Here is a 21,394-nt window from a genome sequence, read left to right on the forward strand (position 1 = left end):
CGTTTAAAACCATTTAAAACCGAGACCATTTAAACCGAAACCGTTGAACCTGTTTACTAAACAGTTCAGTTTTGGTTTTACCTAAAAAATCTTGCATTGAACCAAACTGGACCATTTACACCGAAACCAAACTGTTTAACTCCTTTAACTTTAGTTGCTCTAGAAGACAATGATTTGGTGAAATTGATGAAAGGGACACTCTGCAAAGTGATTATTTTAGGTATTTGGGCTCAATCATAATAAACAAGGTGCTATAGAGGATGAGGAGAAGAGGCACGTCCAAAGTTTTGTGTGATGGATGTATTCCTTTAAAACTTAAAGGAAAATTCTAAAGTACAGTCATATGACTAGCTATGATGTATGGTGCAGAATGTTGGGCAATTAAAAAATATATATAAACTGAGATGAGGATGTAGAGATGGATGTGTAGCAAAACTAAAGATAAAGTACGCAAAGATTAAATTAGAGCAGATTTGGGAGTTGTTCCGATACATGATAAGCTACAAAAAAGTTGTTTGAGGTGGCATGGCCATGTTCAACAGAGGCCTTTAGATGCTTTAGTACGAAGGAGTGATTCGATTCAGATTGAAAGAGCTAAAGAACCAGGCGCAGACCCAAAATGTCTTTGGGAGAAGTGGTAAGGAAATGCATGCATAGCTTAGATTTTGTATCAAATATGACCTCGAATAGAGCTTATTAGAGGGTAAGGATCTATGTAGCAAACCCCAGTTAGTTCGGATAAGGCTTTATTGTTGTTGTATTGTCAACTCATCTGGTAAGTTTCAGTACAAAATGATTTCGCCACATGGTTGCTATAAAATGCTTAAAAAGACAATTTGGAGCAGTTCAGTTAAATGGCTGAAAGTAAGGGGGAATAATTCAACACATTCTGAGCCTAAAATATGCCACATGGCCAATCAAGAAAGTGAACACCTACCAAACAGTAAGACTGGAGAGATCAACTCTCCTCCATTCACTTAATGGTTCGACAAAGCATTGCTAGGTTGCATTGATGGAGCACAGAAAACTTCCCAAAAGTAATGCCGCCGACCACACTAAAAATAAATCAAGTTAAAGTTATGAACTCATAAAACTTTCTCCGTTAAGTAACACACTTAATAAAACAGAAGGTTGCTAATCTATGATAACAACAAATGGTAAGAGACAAAAAATATATACCGATGTAAAGACGGCACCCATACAAGGGAAATTTAAAAAAAAAAAAACTAATGTCATAGAAGATAATGGTCCCTAAAAAAAGAGAAAATATGTAAAAAAAAATACATAAATATTTGAAATACAATACTGCTGGAAATAAAATAAAATAAAAAAGGAACAAGGGCACATATTCAACACATATCAGTGGAAAGTTTCCCCCTGTTTCTGAATTGTGGTACCTTGCTATATCCACCATGTCCATGCTGCAGTGCCAAGTTTCTAGATAGGCATATAAGAAAGAAAGATATGGTTTTTAAGTTTTGGCGAAAGTTTTTCTTCACCGTGGGTTAAAGAAAAAGCTAGCAATTGGGGTGTCATTATTCCCTCTGCCCCACCCCCTAATTGTATGAAGTCTGAAACACCCTTGGCACTATTCCAGGAGTCCAATCCAACCACCAGAACACGTGGATTAAGAGATTCTCTCTCTCCAACATGGGTGAAGAAAAACTCAGTCCTTGAGTTTGCATTCCTATTTTTATAAAGGCAATTGTAGTTATAGTATTTGATACAATACAACTGTTGCATCGTCAAACCCCAATTCCAGATGGGAGTCCCGAACTTGACACAAATCAGCTGTTCCTATCCTAAAAAAATAACATTGCTCAGTTGAAGTACTAAAATCTAATTTCTTCACTCCAGCGAAAGGGATTCTTTGACTCCAAGAAGGTTGTAATAGTAATTTCATAAGTTTAAACCTAAAATATCACCTATTCTATCAGTTCTCATATCTAAGGAAAGATTCCAAAATAGTGAATGTAGTCATCCTAGATCCTGGGACAATATTATCACCACCTCCCATTAAACAGATGCAGGAGCCCCAATTCATTAAGCCCAAGAAGATGTCCTAAAAGACGAGGACGACGAAGCAACAAAATAAGTGAGCTTCTGCTGCCCTTCTCCTTGTCCCATCTTCATCATCTTCTTCTAATCAGCTGCAAAAGCCCTTCTTATACTTACTTCGTCTTCGCCTTCATTTCCCCCCCACCTCCTAAGTCAGTGACATGTCCATTTCATGTCCACATATCTAGAGACATGATTCATTAAAGAGTGGGTCAACAGATCCATGTGATGTATTCCAAAACCCAAAATAAACATCAGACAGGAAAACAAAAGGTCAGAAAAATTTATTGAGGCTGTTTTTTGGTTACACTATGAAAGTTGTCTCATAGTTATCAAGGCGGGAAGGTGACCATGGCGTTTTAGAGGGTAAAGAATCAAGGCGACACCGCCATGGCAGCAAGGCATCCAAGGTGATCAAGGATCCTGAACGCCGTGGCGACGCGCCTTGATTACTATGGTTGTCTCCAGTTTTAAGAAAAGAAAAAGTGGAGAAGAAGGAATCCAATAAAAGAACAGCAATGGATATAAGCAAGTTCCAGAAATTCTGATAACAAAAGATAAGGGAAAACGAAAATAGCCCCAACAGCACAAGTAGCAATCCTAGGAATGTCCCTAGTACCCATCCCTTCAAACAAGGAAAATGATGACAGATACAAAAATTAAAAGAAAGGGGGCAGCATGATTATTCTGAAGAGATCAATCCATGTCCATGGACCATATGTGCACATTCAACAGTAAAGCTTAAAAAGAAGGAAGCAGGCTTATTGAGAGTGGCATATATCTTTTCAATAAGACAACCATTCCCCCATGTGGAGGGATGATTTGGAGATCCTCAAAGTTGGATAATGTGAAAATTTTCAGATAGACCACATTTCAAATATAGTGGTTTAGCATTGAATTTCCCAAAACTGGATTGGGTTGAAAATTAACCGAAGATTTGAGGCTGATAAGGACAACATAGTCACTAAATTTGAACAGCAACAGAAGCACTAGCCAACATGTCAAGTTGAGCTCTCTACGTGGTTCAAAAGGGTATGTCCATGTAGATAAGCTTATCATAATAGCCCTTTTAAGGAAATCCCACTCCCCCATTTTCATAAGAATTCATTATTGTATACTTCTTATAAGTATTGCATTACCAGACACTGTTTCTGTTTGGCAAAAAAATTTAATTGACACCAACTAGGAGGGAATCTACAATACTCAAATGAAATGATATACCATATACCACGTGGAAGGATAATATAGCAATTATGGCTAAGAGGGCAAGGTCTGGATTGGTCACATGCCATTTTCAGACTCAAATGCAATGGTATACCTTCCCCATATTGGCATTGTCCCTTGTGTTTTCAGCCATCCATTCTTTTCAATCATTCATCGGTTGGGCTGAAACTTGATGTGTGAATAGGGTACCTTGAGGTGATGGGTTTCTTGAAGCCTAAGAGAAGAGGTTCAGAAAAGAATCATAGTGAATAAATAGGACCAGAATTAAAAAATCAGTGATAAACAGTATTCTAGACCACAGATTTGAATCAATGGGTCCCTTTCTTCAGGTATAGGAACAGAATATCAAAAGTTGAACTTGATCCAAGGGTCTGATCTCAAGTTTCAGAGGAATCCTACTTGAGATAGGACTTCTAAAACCAAAATCGATATCAGTAATTGGATGATTTCAGATCAGAAAATAAACTCACTAAGATTAAGCAACAATAGTTAATAGAATTCAGAATAGAAACTGGATAATAATCTGAGATATGATGTAAAACAGAATCTACTAATGAAATTTGTAAATCAGCAAGAAAAAAAACCAGCATTCCAAGTAGCACTAGGAATCTGATAATCTGAGAGCAGATTCAAATTTTGAAGTCGTAGATAGGTTCTGGGTAGAATCCGATTAAAGAATATGAAAGTAGAATTGAAGTATCAATAGAAACAAATAAGAAATTGAAGGTTTTCATATTTTGGGGGGGAGAAGAGTGCACACACACAGCCGCACAGGCTACTCAAACCATAACTATTCCACTCAATTCAATCTGTGATTTCATCCTAATACAAGCTATTTAAAAGAAGAAAACCCAACTAGCAAAGGAAACCTAGTAAACTTGGAAAAAAAACTTTAACATCCCACTTCCTACAATTGACTGAATAAAATAAATTCCTAATATCCTACTGGACCCGGTTCATCTCCATCTGGATACCCAACTGGGTTTGGGTCAATCCAAGGTAGTGCACTTGCCTCACACCCAAGCCTTGATCAGCATCCCACCAGGCAGCAACTGCATCCCACAGCCATTAATCTGAGTCCCACAGAGTATTGAGCAGCAGAGCCTCAATTTATTCATAATAAAATTCTTGTGGGTGGGGGGCCTCTATGGCTTTACGTCCTTTAAAACTAGACTAAGGTGTACTTACAATAGGAATGGAAAGTGTACTTAATATAGAAAATAAAGAAATAGGAAACTCAATTCATAATAGGAATAGATGTCCCTTACAACTAAAACTATATCTTAACTAGTTAGAATAAGGTGTTCCATATGATTAAAACTCTATCCAACATAGAAATAGGAGTCCTATTCATACTAGACTCTATCCTATCCTTAACAACCAAGGAAATAACAATTACTTAATAAAATTAAACACTCAAACTAAACTAATAAAGTAAATCCTGTACACCTACCTCCTACCCATAATTTAGGCTCATTAAAGTGGCCTACTACAAAGAAAACCCATCGGACCAAAGGCCCAACCCACCAAGATTTATTTCCACTAAAATAAGCCCACAAGTGTGACTTATCTGTCTGCATCATGAGGTCTACCTAAACACAAATTTGGGTCCCATCTAACCTGCCAAGTTGCAGATATTTGGGCCATCTAGGAAAAATTCCAAGGAGGGTCACCCAGGAAAACTTTGCATTCCACAAAGTGGAAAAGTATTTTGTGTTCTAAATAGAAACCAGAAAACCAAAAAAATTTGTCCTAAAACAAAAACAACTGGAAGTGTATCCAAATGCAGCTTGAATGTGTCCTATTTTTCAAATTTCAACAAAATTAAAATGTTATACTTCCATATAATTTTTACGATATTCTCAAATCTCATTATAACTTTTGGCTACAAAACTAATCAAAGTGCTAAACTACCGTGATAAGATCTGGAACCAGCTTTTAGATGCCTCACCTCAGGATATCAAATACACCAAAACTCAGCTTCTGTGAGAGTGCCCAACCATGTAACTTTTCTGTGATCATATAGTCTCACATGCAGGGATCTAACTGCCACACAGTAGTATCTGTTGGTAATCAATCTCAGTGGACCATGTTTGTGGTTGATTTTCAGCCAATCCATCATCACCACATTGGTGAATAATACTTCCAAAGTCGTTTGGAAAACTCAACTCCATTTGAAACACGGACCCCTGACTAAACAAGGGAAAAGTCTCATACAAGAGGGGGCTAAAGGTAAGATGGACAAGAAAATCGGACTTGTGATATATGAGCATATCTAGAGGATTCCCAATCCAACTGTCAAACGACCAAATGATAATTGTTCACACAGAAGAAAATGGCCCACATTGCCGAAAGTCGGATCATTCCCTCCCGGCTCCCCCTCTCCATTACATTGGGGGGGGGGGGTCCCCTCAAGTTTACTACATTACAGACACGTCTGAAAACAATTATAATTATCAATTACTTATGTGTGTTACTTAGAATTGGTGCACGGTACATCTGATGTCCTGAAATTTATGAAATTCAACACGTGGGTGGGGTATGTGAGGAAAAATAAATGTAATCAAACATGAGAATCACTCTGAATCAACTTGGATTGACAACCCATAGCTGCAATATTATGGGAAGATGAAATTAAGTAGTTGGAGCCCAGAAGAAATGACTAACCCTTAAGATATTCTCAATGCAGCTGCACTGCTCCTGGATAATGCTCAATGAACTAAGGTTACCACTACCAAAGTGAATGCTGGTAGTGGTAACTTTATTTCCTTGGGCATCAAATTGGGTCCAATTCTGGCCCATATTCTGAGCCATCGAACTTGCATGAACCTGGCCCATAATTTGGGTCACATTCCGCCATCAATTTTGCCCGAAGAAGAGATCTTGCTGATTTAAGGGAGGATTATTTTCCAGATTTATTAGCTACTGATTTGAAGGGGATCTAACAGATCTCATAGGAGCCTAGGAGGACAGCTATCGACCTGCCTAGCTGGAGATAGAGATTGAATTTTAATTAGGCATGTGTAGAGGAGGATTTGACAACTTCTTTAGTCCTAGATTTTACGGAAGAGTTGTTACTTGCGTATGGGTTTTATTTAAAAACAGTTTGTATTTTAAATTAGATATCTAATGAAATCAGGATTTATCTTGTAACCAACAAGGATTGGATTTGTTTGGAATGTTTCTAGAAGATTTAGGATGTAATTGGTTTTATAAATAAAGGAGATAGGCTGGACAAAATAGCCAACGATTTAGAGAAAAGAGAGAATTCTGATTTGATAGACATGAATGATGTGAGATGCAGTGAGGGAGAGATTCCTTCAAGTGGGTGAGAGGCCCGGGAGAGAGTTAGAGGCTCAATCCATTCATTCTGGTATTTTCTATTTTTATATTCTATTCCAATCATAGTTATCAAGGCGTCGCCATGGCGTCTAGGCTCCTTGGTCGCCTTGGACACCCATGGCGGTGTCGCCTTGCTTTTTTACCCTCTAAAACACCATGGTCGCCTTTCCGCCTTGATAACTATGATTCCAATTGATTTCAGTGAGAGTTCTGCCCTAAAAGTCACTGATCTGCTGAAGACCATTCGAAAGACGGAATCAGCCACTGGAATTGATGTTCACTTGTTACACGAAGGCCTGAGAATAGCAGTAGATCGATCCTGCTGTAGTGTTGGTTCTTAGTTGAACTGGCATTTACATTATTTGGTATCAAAGCCTACTGTGGGCAGCCATGAAGACGGACGTGCACAACAGGGATTAAAAATGACGACAGAAACTGAATCGGTTGAAGAACAGAACTAGTACCTGTCTCAATTAAAACAGAGTATGAAATAAGAAAAGAGATGAAATAACTCAGGCCCCCCATCCGCAAGGATCAGTGATGCAGATCCAAGTTCACGCAGGAAGAAGAAGAACAGCCTTTGATTTTCGTTGGAGCCTTATTTTATATATTTAGTTTTTATTAGGGTTAAAACAGTCTTTTATTCCCCTTCACGATTTTAGAGGGATGATGTTTTTTTGTTTATTTGTTTGTTAAACTTGTACTCCTAGTTAGAGTATGAGTCTACTGTTTTTATATTGTTTTTATTAGGATTCAGGTTAAGGGAAGTCACTAGTCCTAATCTGATTAGGATTGGTTTTAGGATTTAGAACTAGGACTCCTAGTTCAAATCTACATATCTTTGAAAGGCCTTTTGCCCCCCCCCCCTTTTATTATAAATAGAAGAAATCGTGGGCAGGCTCCCCCACTTATTATTGCATTAAAAAAACTGTGTTTCAGATCTGAGATTGCTGCCATCGAGCTGCTGCCTCTGCTCCATCTGCGAGCCTGCATCCTTGTGGACTCTAAGGTGGTTAAAGGGTGGGTTCTCCTACGACTCCTTGCACTGTGAAGGTCAGGAGGTCTTCTTCAATCTTCAAGCTGTTGCTTCTCCTGCACAATAACCCTGCAACTTATCCATTCAACCCTCAACCCCATTAAACCTGCAACTCCTACATCAACTAGGACTCCATTATAATTCCAGATCTAGCCATCACCTTCAAACCCTATTCTCAGCCCACCTTCCCTACATCATTCCCCACACTCGACCTCAGCCCTAGCCTATAATTCCCACTCTAACCCCTTCATCTCTTCACTCCATTAAACCCTAAAGCCTGTGACCCGATTCTGCCCAAAATTGCAGAAATTCAAAACTTCTCCAAACCCTAATATCTTTATACCATTAAGACCTCTGAAACCTGCCTTTTAAAACCCTATAAACCCCCTTGTCATTACTTAGCCCTAACCCTAAATTTTGCCCTAATAACCCTAGTCTGCCCATTCGGCCAACCCTTAGACAGAACTGGTCCTAAGTGGAAGTTATTTCACCTAGGCTACATCAATCAGCTTCTCACTGTTGATGGCTTCTCACCAAGACTGATTCACACAGCTTCATGTACAAGCCAATCAATTTCATTCTGGATCCAAATCATCTTCATGGCCAAGGCCTTATATTGTATTTTATAGAAACTGAAATTGAAAATCCTAATCTAGCTACGAAAGCAATCCTATTGGCTATTACAATAAAACTAATAAAAAACTAGGCCTAACAACTCCACGCAAATGGCAGCTAAACTTCATCTTAATCTCTAAGCTAGCTAGCCGTGGGGCCCATAGGATATGCATGTCAACCTCCTCTTAGTATGCTGGCTCAGTAGTGATGAATAGACCCTGGATATGGACCAAGTACATACTCACCTTATAGCTCAATCGACTGACCATATATCCATATCAAGAAGAAACGAAGAAAAGAGAAAAGAAAGATCAATTTTGACAACATATGCTTTGCCTAAATTGCACACACAGTAGGATCAATTTTGACAATATTCTTCTCCAGACTTCCTGATGTTTTTGGAACATTTTTCGCTACCTTACATATTATAGCAAACCATTTGCTCCTTAGGAACAAAAGTAAAAGGTAACAATTCTTCCATCACTTCAGTGTCAATCCCTTCCTGAAGGCTGGAGGGACATTCCCTACCTGCTTGACATAATTTATTGCATTTCATACCTGAAATGTGAATTATTTGCCTAGAATCCCTCCAACCTGATTAGTAAAACAAATCCAACTTCAAAATATTTGGCTGTGGCATAAAACTGGATCTACCATAAAGGCATTGAATGAAGCTCAATTTTAATGAAGATCCAGAAAAACTACATCGACTTTTACTGTGCTTAAACTGAGATTTGACCGAAAGCTTCATAATTGCTTAAATTTTATAACTCTGGCGTGCGCGGTTGGAAGAATAGGACAAGTACGTGATGGAGTTTCCAAGACGATTCATATGTATGCTAATAACTCAGCTCATCTTCATGATCCTAACCATTTGACTCTCATACAATAAATCATCATTATGTTCATAACATGCAATATCTAATTGCATCATGTCTACCATGATCAATAAGCTTTTATGTTTTAATGCTGACAATATAAATTTAATCTCAATGGTAAAAAGTAAATAAAGTTCCAAGAAAGTGATCACATTATGTAATGCACATATTGCCACATGTGCCTATATGATACATCCATAGGATCATAATACCCATAAACAGCATTCTTTTATGGGGAAGTGTTTTCTATGGGGGAATGTGGCCCCTGCGTGCACACGGGGTGCCAATGAGGACATGTGCGGAAGCATCAACATGGGCGCCATTTCCACTTTTCATGTAGGGTGCTCATTAGCCCAGGGGTGCAGACACCACAGAGTTCTTTTCCCCTTCTTTTATAATCTGGTCCTATATGAGGCCAAGCATCACATACATCCCAAATTAAGCTAGGATCAAAACCCTACGGGCATGAAAAAATGATTCATGGCCAAAAACCATTGTGCTGCGAACTAAGGTTCTACAAAAGATCCGGTGAATAAATAAAGAAACAAGTTCAATTCAATTGAGGCCTCTTTTGGAAGTATCATTAATGAGTCCAAAATGCCAACCCACCCAATTGAAACAGCCAAACTATTACATGTTTGGACTCTGCAGATGTCACATTGAAGAATTCCTGTTTTACCCACAATAAAAATCAACTTGGACTAAGCGGAGGGATCTGATGGTTGCCAATTCTAACTTCAAAAGATCAACTAACTATATAGCTTAACTCTGCCAAATCATGTGGGCCAGTGGACTGGTTGCCAATTCTAATGTCAAAAACCAACTACCTAGCTTAACTCTGCCAAGTCATGTGTTTATGTGGACCATAGTGGACACAAGCTTAGCTACATTAATAAGTATACCAATCAAGATATCTAGAAACCAAAACCACAAGAAACATTTATATTAATGTTTAATGCCTCACCGGAGAACAATATAGTACGTTTATGATCAAGGTAAAGTTCATGACAGAATAAATATCCTGAACATAATTAAAAATATGCATGAAACGAAATACCCGAAACAACCAGATCCATGACAAAATGGAGTAATAGGATTAGAGATGAAGAACTTACTGGATTCCATGAACTTAGCATCTATGTCCTAAAAAACACCAAAAAGCATTGTTATACACCACAGAATGAAGAGACAACACTAAACCTATGTTTCCTATTAGGAAAAACATGAAAACGTTAAAAATCATGCATCATGTTAAAGAAAATAAAATTAAAATCGGATGCAACTACTAACCAAGTCAAACATTAACTGCAACACTGCAACCTCTCATCGCCAGTGCAAAAGCCTCCAGAACCACCAAACCATAGATCAGATGTAATGAAGTTTCACAAAAATAATGAGGGCAAACAGAACAAAGGTTTCTAATCAAAATTTAGCCACTACCAGATTATAAACTATGATTATTCATCTTAAGAATCTATTTTTTTCTTTTTTTGTTACTTGAAGGAGGGTGTACCAATAAAAATTAAAATATTCTATATTACAGAAATTGAACCTCTATATCTACTACACATACACGCACGCACACAATGCATGTTGAGCTCTGATAGGCAAGGAAGAAATGGACCATTCGACTTCAGGTTGTAAAATTCTTCTGGTTAATTCCTCCAAGTCAGAAGACAGTTCAGCAGCCCAATTTTATAGTTAAGATCATGCAAAGTAGTTTCAAGGGTTTCACAATAAGCTGCCTAATAAACAAACCAGGGTACCTTCTTTTGGTTGCCTTCTAAGCATCTAAAGCACTGATTGGTTGCGTCATAGCCCTGGATGAAACCCTGAATGAAAAATAGAATTAGACTCCAGGACCCAAGTGATTTGGATAAATGAAATGAATGTAGAGAAAAAAAAATGCAATATCCAAGTATCCACTAAATATTGGAAAGATGAAATCCAATGTAAGATGGAAGCTATCTGAAAGGAAAAGATTCTGTCGAGTCTATCTTTTCCAAAAGCCATAGGAACACTTTTCACAACCTCATTGAGTTTAATTTAGTAACTAGCATTGGTGTGAATTTTCTAATGCACTAAAGCCTGCAAAAGGTTGCAGCACACTGTTTTCAAACTTCAAACAAAAATTTTAAGGGGGGATAAATGTGATAAATCTTCCCAAAGCCCATCATTAAGAATGATTACAAGAGATGTAAACGCCTTTGGCGAGTTGTCTTACAATAGAAACAGAACCCATCCCACTGAAAGAACCGCCATGTAGGAAGGTCTTCAGACCAAACATCATCTTCTTCGCATTTCATCCACGCCAATAACACTGTGTCGATCCTCTTAGGCAATCACAGAGAGATAAAGACAGAAATGCCCAATGATTAGAGAGCTAAAAATAAATTGAGATCATAATGTACATGTATCTAGCTCAACAGCATTTCTGGGGTCATAAAATCAGCATCTTTGTTCACTTGCCCGTGATGAATGAATGACTCAATGCTTGAGATACTGTCATTCTCTTTTCTGGATCCAAGACAAATATTTTTTCTAGAAGATCTTTGAAATTCGCCAACATCTTCGGATCGTCACCAAGGGAGCTTGTAATTAAGGAACCAATGTCTTTTTGCTTAATATTGAGAAGCAGTCTCTTCACAGTCTGCAGACATAGTTTACAAGGCTAAATTAAAATGAGGGCAATATTGCTTCCCTTTTTTTTTTGGGTGGGAGGGGGGATTGCACTAGTAGGAAAAACAACAGAAACAGTAACTAAAACATAATCACTACAGATTTCATTGACAAGTAACTTCTCACCTTCTTTGTAACAGGATCTTCTTCACTAGCATGAAAATTCAAATCCTGGTCAAAATGCTGATTGGTAAATCCACCCTGTAGAAAAAGCAAGAGATGTTGCAATCAGCACAAGCAATAGAAATAAGAATCATAACATAGTATTTCCATTCAATAACCTAAAATAATAAGTGAAAGATATTGATGACCATGGAAACAAAGCTGCAAAAAATGAATGGTTTAAACACCCCTCGTGAGGGTTGCAAGGAATCTGAAGAAAACAAAAATCAAATTTCAACCTTGCGGAGCATCTTCTTTGGAAAAGGACCCTTCAACTCCATGTGGAGACGCAACATGTCATTGTTTGATGGGCCTGGAAAAAGGACTTTCCCCAAATAAAGCTCATATAAACAGCAACCAACAGACCACATATCCATGGGATGATCATATGGCAAGCCAAGAACTGCAGCAGGAAAAGAAAATTTACATACTTTACTGACAGAAACCAATCAAAAAAAAACAAATATCTCAACAAACACATACCCCACACAAAAAAAATCAAGGAATATGAAACAAAGAACATACTTATTTCAGGAGCTCGGTAAAAGCGGCTCACAAGATATGGTGTGATCTCATTTTTTCCGGCGAACATGGCATTACCAAAATCACAAAGCTTCAACACATTTTTTGCCTCGTTTACCTGAAAGGGGCAACATACCTATGTTAGAAAGTCATAAAAGAAACCACCCCAGTAATGGAAGAATAATTTAAACTCACCAGCATATTATCTGGCTTTATGTCACAATGCAGGACTCCACAGTTCCGCAGATGCTTTAATGCAATAAAAAGCTGTTTGGCATATTCTCTTACAGCTCCCAGATTAAGGCCAATATTACGACCAAACTTCTTTAGTACCTCACGAAGATTCATATGAAGAGATTCAAAAACCAAACAAAGATGATTTCGGTACTTGAAACTGGAGAAAAATCGAACACAATGGCGTCTATTCTCAGGATCTGCACCAGCTAATTTCTTCAATATTATCAACTCTTCTAAACCTGCCTTGTACCTGTGCATTGAAATACGGTCAACAGTAACTTGCACAATCCAGTTAAAATCAATATTTAGCTAGTATTAAAGCAATCTGAGGGCAAAAAGGGTAACATCAACTCACATAGTGTCATTATTGCGTATGATTTTTATAGCCACCTCTTCAGGATCACCCTTCCCAGCCTTGAGGTCCTTTGCACGAACTACTGTCGAAAAAACGCCTTTCCCATGGGCTGCAGTAACTTCATACCTACTGTCAAGTATTTCTCCAAATCGATAGCCTGCACAGAGAATATGTGAATTCCTTTAAGAGAAGATAATAAAGTACAATTCCTGCAAAAGATAGGTCAACCTGAAATCCACTTGATACCAAAGAGACATAATAGTTCTTCTGCCTGCATATGATAAAAGAAAACAAAGAAATGTTTGATGAAGGACTTACTGTAATAACCCTCTGCATCGTCCCAGTTGTCATGAAGACCACTTCTTTCAAGATGCAAACCATCTCCTTTTCCCTGCAAAATTTACTATGCATGAGGATAACTCTTCAAAACGAAATCAGTGAAGAATATAAGTCATTTGGGAGGGATGGGGGAAGAACGAGAGAGAGATCAACCACTGTATCCAATAAATGAAGTATAATAATACAAGTGGGAGTATAATAACTCCAATACCACATTATTATGCATTTTATAGCAAAATCCAAAAAAATGACAACCCACCCATGGATAAATAACAAGAAATTTTATAAAAAGCCAACAAGAGCAAAGCAGAATAACCCTAAAAAATTAAAATAAAAAAGATAAAACAACAAAGGAATAGCAATTCCATAGACATCTCAGTCCTAGATATACCATTTTCTGTTCAGTAAATCATTGCAGCTTCACCAACCCACCCTTGTAAGGATCAGAAGATGTAAATTGCAAGAGCCAAGGGGGGCAAAAAGGGCAGAGTGGTCAATTTCTGGACATTCCAGATCATTTTTTTCTTTAAGGCAATACACATGGCTTTTCCATAGGTCCAACAGACTACGTCAGGTCAACGAGGTATTCTTATAGGGCAGCTGAACTAGATACCTGATTGAGTTTACTTTTGATCTACAAAATCACCGTACTATAATACCCAGCTTTTTATTATTTAAATAAGTTGCAATACCAAGCAACCTTTTGGAAGTTCAGCATAAGTATACAATTCCCTTTAAAATTAGCATAGTATGTTTATTTGCAATCGAATTTAAGTTTCATCAAGTTTAATTTGCTCGATGTGATAGTGTCGAATTGTTTAATTGTTCAGATGTTAATTTGAAATCAGATTTAAGTTTCATCCACTTTAATTTGTTATTCACATTAAAGTGCTGGGTTGTCTAAGTGTTAACTGTTGTATTTGACTCCTAAATCCAGAGTTGCACTCAATTTTGTAACACGGTAAAACTCCCAAACTAGGCGACTTGCTAAGAGGTCTTTACCTATTTTCTTTCGCTAGTTACTAAAAAATACTATTGCTTTGTTGATGGATTTTGTGTTCTATCAATATCTTCATGAAGATATGATCACATTCAACCAAGTGAACCAACTATAGATAAAGTCCTAGAAGTCTCTAGATATGGTGCACCAGTGAAACCATTTTCAATCTCACAAAGTCGCAATAAATAACAAATTTATAAGAAAAATAGAGGATAACGTATAAAAGAAATATTTTGTCAATCGTTGGATTACAATACATCACTATGAAAAGCATCCATGAATGCCAAAACACATTTCTCTAACCGCAATCGCAGGCCATCACTAAAAACCCATAACATACTGCTCATGTGGTGCATGTACAAATTACAAGAAAAATGAAAGAACATGGGATTATCAGCAGGTCCAAAGTGGTCTCAGTTGAACATGCTACCTCAAGCAGGACAAACCATATACTTCATTTGGTTATTCAAATCAGTTTTCTATTATACACGATTTTCCGGAAACCTAGTTCAGCTTTCTATTATCTACATTAAAAGTTCAGCAAACAAAGAAGAAATCAACACTTTCAATGTGAGACTGCAAGAGTTGAATGCAATTAGAAGGGATAGGAAATAGAACGACACCTACAGTTTTACGAACTCCAGCAGGTGACTCTCCGAAAATATCATCACAGAACATATCCGCCGATCTCTCACTCTGCACAAATTGGTGGAATTGTGACTATGAAGCAGTGGAAATTAACACCTTAAAGTAATCGCAGTTATTATATCCAGGCTCAAAAAATTAAAAAATAAAACATCCAAGGTTACTTAAGGCATCAAATGAACCATGGTAGACAAGCTCGGGGTTGATTCATGCAAATCATGCTTACCCACGTATGCAAGAAATTTAAAAAATATATAATTAATAATGGGTCATCTACAAACCTTTGGAGTCCCATCCCCTAAACCCCCAGCACCAGAAGTGCTCTCATGTGCCAAAGTTCCATTACGTGAAGGTGATTTCCATACAGAAAATGTAGACTCGTGGACATCAGCCTCGGGACTATCATCCCTACTCTCAAAAGCAACGGATGTAGAATTAACCGCTTTTGGAGGAAGTTTCTGTTCTGCTGCCTTGTTGACATTGAGAGAACCATTCTCTGATCCAAAACATTTATGATTTAGTATAAACAATGAATAAAGGCCTCAAACAAAGCAGTCATAAACGAAAAATAAAACTCTAGAACATCAAAATATAGAAAACACAATTAGCTTGGAAATGGACGACACCTTTAGTTGAGGCTTGACCATGAGGTTCAACCAGCTTTTGTGAGTGCTGTTGCTGCTGTTTATATTTTTCTAGTATGGCTTGCCTTCTTTTCCTGCTCTCCTCCTTAATTCTGTCAACATCCTCCTCTTCTTGTTCCGCTAGTTGTAATGAAACCCTATCTTCATAATCTTCTTCTACCTCTTCATCTCTAAAAGCAGAGAGCAGCATATCAGATAAATATAAAGTAAGCTAGGATACATCCACTGATTAAATGACATTGTATACCTCTGTGGTTTCTTTTCACGCCTTTCCAGATCATCATCCATGATGCTGGGCACCTTTACTGGATCTTTTTTTCCTTTCCTGTAGTGGTAATCCGGTTCATCTTTAAAATGCCTAGAATCTTTCAATCTATCTCGACCACCATATGCATCATTATGACCATCATATAGATGTCTGCCCACCCAACCACTCTCAGTCTCTCTACCTCTATCTTTATCCCGAACTCTTTCCCTCTCCCTTTCCCTCTCCCCCTCCCTATTCCTGTACCTATCTCTCTCCCTGTCCCTATCCCTGTCCCTGTCCCTGTCCCTGTCCCGATCCTTCTCCTTCTCCTTCTGTCTCTCCCTCTCTCTCTCCCTCTCCCTGACCTTCTCACTATCCCTGTCCCTGTCCCTGTCCCGATCCTTCTCCTTCTCTCTCTCCCTCTCCCTCTCTTGGACCTTCTCCCTATCCCTATCCCTGTCCCTGTCCCTGTCCCTGTCCCTATCTTTGTTCATACCTCTGTCTCTCTCCTTATCACTCTCCCTCCCCCTACCTCTATCCCTATCTTTGTCCCGAGTCTCCCGACTGCCATGCCCAGCCTCTCGGCCACTGTATCTGCTATTGCTCAGCTCTCTCTCACCATCCCTCACCCAGTCCCTACTACCATGTCCGTCCTCCCTACTGTATCTTACTCTTTCGCAATTAAAATTGTCCGTTTCCTTCTCTCGTGAATCAAACAGTTGAATTAGGTCGCCATCATCTTTGTGTGATTTCCCACCTGTCTCATGATGGACCCCATCGATTAAAATACTTCGGGACCGAGATCTCCTATCTCCCATGCTATCACGTGACCTTGAACTATTTCTGTGGGCCTTGTCATAATATTTCTCATGATATGGGGAGTATGATACAGTCTTATACTTGCTCCTTGTATTTTCAGGAGAAACTGATTTGTTCTGTTCCACTGAACCATTTCTCTGATTTCTCTCATCATCCATTGATTCTGAAGGCACTCTCGTCTCATATCTCATTGGATTATGTAATTCTGGTTCGCTGTTCCTATTGGTTCTACCACCACTGTCATCAATCTTTCTGCTCCTTCTCTGGTGAACATCTTCTCTAGCAGCTGGTGATCTTGACCTAACAGACCTTCTTGAGTCCTTTTCATCAGACTCCCTATTATACTTATCCTTTCCAGCTCCTTTTAGAGGGGTTCCAGATCCCCTGTGTTGGCTTCTATCCTCCTTGTGGTATTTGTGACCAACATCCCCAATTTCACGGCTCACCCCATCATTCTTGGGAGACATGTCGCCTTGTATTTCCCTCTTCTTGGCCCTAGACCTGATGTTTTCAGACCCAGCATTCTGTCCATCAACTTCCCCCACCTCATTCTTGGGAGACATGTCACCTTTTATTTCCCTCTTCTTGTCCCTAAACTTGATGTTTTCAGATCCAGCATTCAGTCCATCAATTTCCCCCACCTCATGCTCCTTCATCCCATATGCTGAATGTTCAGCCTTCGGATCACTCGGATAAGAAACCTCAACGCTTTTCATCCCAGCATGATCCCCGTCAGAATTTAGACATAGATGGTCAGACTTGTCTCTGGCATTCACTGCCAAATCAGATGTTGCTGCATCACCCCCATAAATTTTCAATGTCTTTGAACTTATAGTATTTTTCTCAATGCTATCATCAGGCTCAAGTTCTTCTCCAAAATTACCAGGATCGCCTCTCTCACAATGAATTCCCTGCAAGACAAAATAATAATAAAACGAAACAGAATTAATAAATTGGCAGTGAAATATTTCCACGAACATAGAACATATTAAACATGAAAGCAATTCTTACTAATTCATAATACCGCACTTGGTCTTCAGGGAATGCCTACAAAAACTCCAACTCAGCATATATAAATGACTACTGGATTCGGTTTAATTGGTACCCGTGTACTGCGACCAGGTGTCACTAACTTATAATCACATAAGAATAAAAAAGCAAGATAACCAGCACAAACTGCAATAGCTGGTATACATTGGACGTGGGGAGGGTTTCCCAGGAACCATCTATAAACCCAGCGGGCAAAACATTCTTAATAAACCTTTAAAAGGTCTCAAACCATATCCAGATCACTTTGCAAGAAATTCATATGAAATTCTGAGATAATGAAAAAGATATTAGTGGGGAAAAAGGGGGGGAAAAAAAGAATTTAAGATTTCAAAACCGAAAACAAATACGAATTCCATTCAATATGATGAAGGATAAAAGAGAAAATTAAAAACTCACCGGATCACTGTTATTCGATCTCCCAACAACCTCATCCGGCTTAATCTCACCAGACTCAACATCTGAATCCATTTTATTTCTTAACACTTCGTCATGACCGACACCACGATCTTCTTCCTCTTCTTCAAGAATTTCACCCTCTTCCTTCTCGTCATCGGGACGTGAATTAGAGCTTGGCGCAACAGCAGGAGCAGTGTCGTCGTCTTCGTACTTGCTGTCGTTATCGTGTTTGCTGCTGCGATGTCGATGGCGACGTCGATGATGGCTGCTGTTACGGCGATTGCGGCTGTGCCTACGGCGCTTTGACCCCTCCTCTGCTCCGTCATCAGGAGATCTTCGGTGCCTCTTTCGAGTGTCTAGTTCGTCTGCGGCCATGGCCGTTAAAGAAGTGGCACAGAAGTTAGGGTTTCGGTAACTGAAAGAATAATGGAAGAGGAAGAAGGAAAAAAGGAGAGACAAAAAAGGCAGAATAGACTCTAGACTCGCATGTGACGCAATTAGAATGATTTATTCAGAAGCACATGCAATTTATCCCCAAATTTGGGAAACTCGTCCCTTAAGGCTTGAAATGGGGTGTTTGGTAACGGTTGTAGTTCTACTCCTCAATTTAGTATCTGGGATAGTATTCCGAATCTCTTTTAATTTGGGGAAACTCGTCCGTTAAGGTTTGAAATGGGGTGTTTGGTAACGGTTGTAGTTCTATTCCTCAATCTAGTATCTGGGATAGTATTCCAAATCTCCAATAGGGATAGGTTGTTGATTTTTTTTGTTTTTTCTGATAAACAAATAGATTGTTGATAGCTTCTTCACTTCGATTCTCTTCACCGAAAACCAAACCAATACAAGGTTTGGAAAAGATGATTTTTCTATAAATATATTCAAATTTATGTTTTGCATAAAGTTTCTCAAAACGAGCTAGTCTACCATAGGAGTGTTGATTCATCTAAGTGGAGCACTGATGTGACTAATTTAATCATTTGGTTGGACCAGAAGTCTTGGGTTGAATTAGATATGTAAATGGATAGCAAAAAATTCGGATTTTAATTGAATCTGTTGATGTGATTAATTTAATCATTTGGTTGGAGCAGAAGTCTTGGGTTGAATTAGATATGTAAATGGATAGCCAAAAATTCGGATTTTATTTGAATCTGTTGATGTGATTAATTTAATCATTTGGTAGGAGCAGAAGTCTTGGGTTGAGTTAGATATATAAATGGATAATCAAAATTTTGGATTTTATTTGAATTTGTATTTGTTTTTTAAATAGTCAAATATCAGATACAATTCGGACTCTTTGTTTTTTTTTTTTTTTTGGTAAAAGGGAATATTATTTCAAAGGGGGGCAAGAGGAGCACAAGGCATCCTAATTACAAAAATCTAGGATCCAAGGAGAGGATAATGGCCACATAGTCTGTCTTGCCACAGACAAGGCCCTTGGAGCTAGAGAGTGCACCCCAAGGTTCACCTCTCTAGAGATACAAGAGAAAGAACAACTATCGAATTGTGGGGATAACAATCTAATATCATGAAGGATGTTTGTGATGGAGATTGGCAGAGAGCACGTTGACTCATTCAGGAAAGCAACCAGTTGAGCGCTGTCAAATTCCACCAGAACTTGAGAGTGGCCCACTTCCATAGCCCTTTACAATCCTTTGAGCACCACCAAAGCTTCACCTTTAATTACATCAGGAAGGTGTGAAGGTTCAGACATGGCCAGCAATGGTCTCCCATGAAAATCTCTCAAAATAACAACCACCCCACCTCCAGAACCATCTGGAAAAGCTATGTCACTGTTGCGTGTGAAAACCTCCGATGCTCAGTTCGCCCACGGATGAACCTGTAAAAACCAAGCGATGAGCACAAGAGAACCGGTATGGCCCCGGCCTAGGAGTCTCCGATGCTCAAGTCAGGTCTCCAATACAACAGCGTAACTGCGTTGTAAAAAGCCAGATCCCCGATGGTGTTCCATACCTGGGTATTTATAGAGTGAGGAGGAGATGAGGCGATTGGGATAATCCTAGTATGGTAGGAGTCCTTCTTTCGGAAGGTTCTCCCGCGTATAGCGGAGTGGAGAGCTATTTTCGAGGTCGGACTCTTATTAAGGTAAGAGTCCATGTAGAGTGTGATTCCGTGTTGTGCTGGGATCGTGGCTCGATCCCTATCCCGTGATTCTCGAGATGTGCTGACGTGGCCCGGAGGTCCCCGGTGGGGTGCTATGGCACCTTCAGTGGAGGAGGGCTTCATCCTTGGAGGTCGGCCCTGGGGGTCGGCAGAGGAGGTCGGCAAGGAAGGTCGGCAAGGGAGGTCGGCCCGAGAGGTTGGTCTCGGCCGTAAGCTCGGTCAGGAGTCTATGGCTGACCTATATGAGCTCGGCCTCAGCCACCGGCTGGCTCGCTCGAGTCTGGCTCTGTCGGGTGACTTATCGGAGATGGGGTCGGCTCGGTCTCCTGCTCGGCCCAACTAGGTTCTCGGACTGAGGTCGGGTCGACCATGTGGCAGCCTCTGATAGGAGGGGTGTTTTATGCCTCATCACAGGCCCCCCCACTCATCAGGAGTCAGCTTGGCACTGATGAGTGAAATTTCCTGGTCTGCTTGTCTAGAAAATTTTTGTGGTCGAGCTTGCCGCGGATTTGACGTTACACGTTCCGACGGTTGGGTGTCAGTGCCACGTCAGCAGAGTCATTATAGCAGGCTCGGGAATTAGAAACGTCCTTTGATCTGGGCCGTTGAACCATGCTGAGCTCTGATCGACCGTTGGATCATTAAAACCTAAGGATTATAAATAGGCAACTCCTAACTATTCATTCCTCATTGCTCTAAGTTATTGACTTCTCGGCAAGCTTGGATTCTTCAGCTCGGCAGCGCTCGGTGTTTACTTGTTCGTGATCAGCTCGGCCTTTGCTTCGTTCGCGCTCAGCTCGCCCTTAGCTCACCTTCAATCAGTAAGTCTTCTCCGCCCAGTATGTCAGTTGGTAGTAGTCCTATGGGCGAGCTGTTCGTCGGGGCGACAGATGGCGTGAGTCCGAGCCGAGAGCTCCCCGCTCGCTCTCCCACCATAGACCTGTTGGGCTCGACCTCGGATGAGCCCGATATAATGGAGCTTCGTCAGGCCGAGGTGGCTGAGCCTCCGTTACTCTTGGAGTTTG

General features: G+C 39.6%; 1 protein-coding gene and 1 long non-coding RNA gene across 2 annotated transcripts; both read right to left on the reverse strand.

Moving 5' to 3' along the window:
* Window positions 1-5,849: 5,849 nt before the first annotated feature.
* LOC122664623 lies at window positions 5,850-9,823 on the reverse strand. Its single transcript, XR_006333363.1, has 3 exons — window positions 9,812-9,823; window positions 6,915-6,920; window positions 5,850-5,944 (listed from the first exon to the last, which is right to left on the reverse strand). It is a non-coding gene; the product is annotated as an uncharacterized LOC122664623 (long non-coding RNA).
* A 1,351-nt stretch (window positions 9,824-11,174) lies between these two features.
* On the reverse strand, window positions 11,175-18,723 carry LOC122665746 (serine/threonine-protein kinase PRP4 homolog). The gene is made up of 13 exons (XM_043861887.1): window positions 18,249-18,723; window positions 16,349-17,713; window positions 15,984-16,225; window positions 15,719-15,906; window positions 15,374-15,588; window positions 15,075-15,143; window positions 13,427-13,499; window positions 13,109-13,265; window positions 12,712-13,003; window positions 12,520-12,634; window positions 12,234-12,397; window positions 11,959-12,033; window positions 11,175-11,803 (listed from the first exon to the last, which is right to left on the reverse strand). Exons 1-13 carry the CDS (start codon window positions 18,621-18,623, stop codon window positions 11,615-11,617), a joined length of 3,519 nt encoding a protein of 1,172 aa, XP_043717822.1. The 5' UTR covers window positions 18,624-18,723; the 3' UTR covers window positions 11,175-11,614.
* Window positions 18,724-21,394: the final 2,671 nt, after the last annotated feature.

Source organism: Telopea speciosissima, chromosome 6, assembly GCF_018873765.1.
Source record: "Telopea speciosissima isolate NSW1024214 ecotype Mountain lineage chromosome 6, Tspe_v1, whole genome shotgun sequence".
Lineage (NCBI taxonomy): Eukaryota > Viridiplantae > Streptophyta > Magnoliopsida > Proteales > Proteaceae > Telopea > Telopea speciosissima.

Coding starts and splice junctions, on each gene's coding strand:
- LOC122665746 (XM_043861887.1), bottom strand. CDS start 18,623: ATGGCCGCAGACGAACTAGACACTCGAAAGAGGCACCGAAGATCTCCT. Junction 13,004..13,108: donor ATACGCAATAATGACACTAT/GTGAGTTGATGT, acceptor TTCAATGCACAG/GTACAAGGCAGGTTTAGAAG. Junction 12,398..12,519: donor TTACCGAGCTCCTGAAATAA/GTATGTTCTTTG, acceptor TTCCTGCTGCAG/TTCTTGGCTTGCCATATGAT.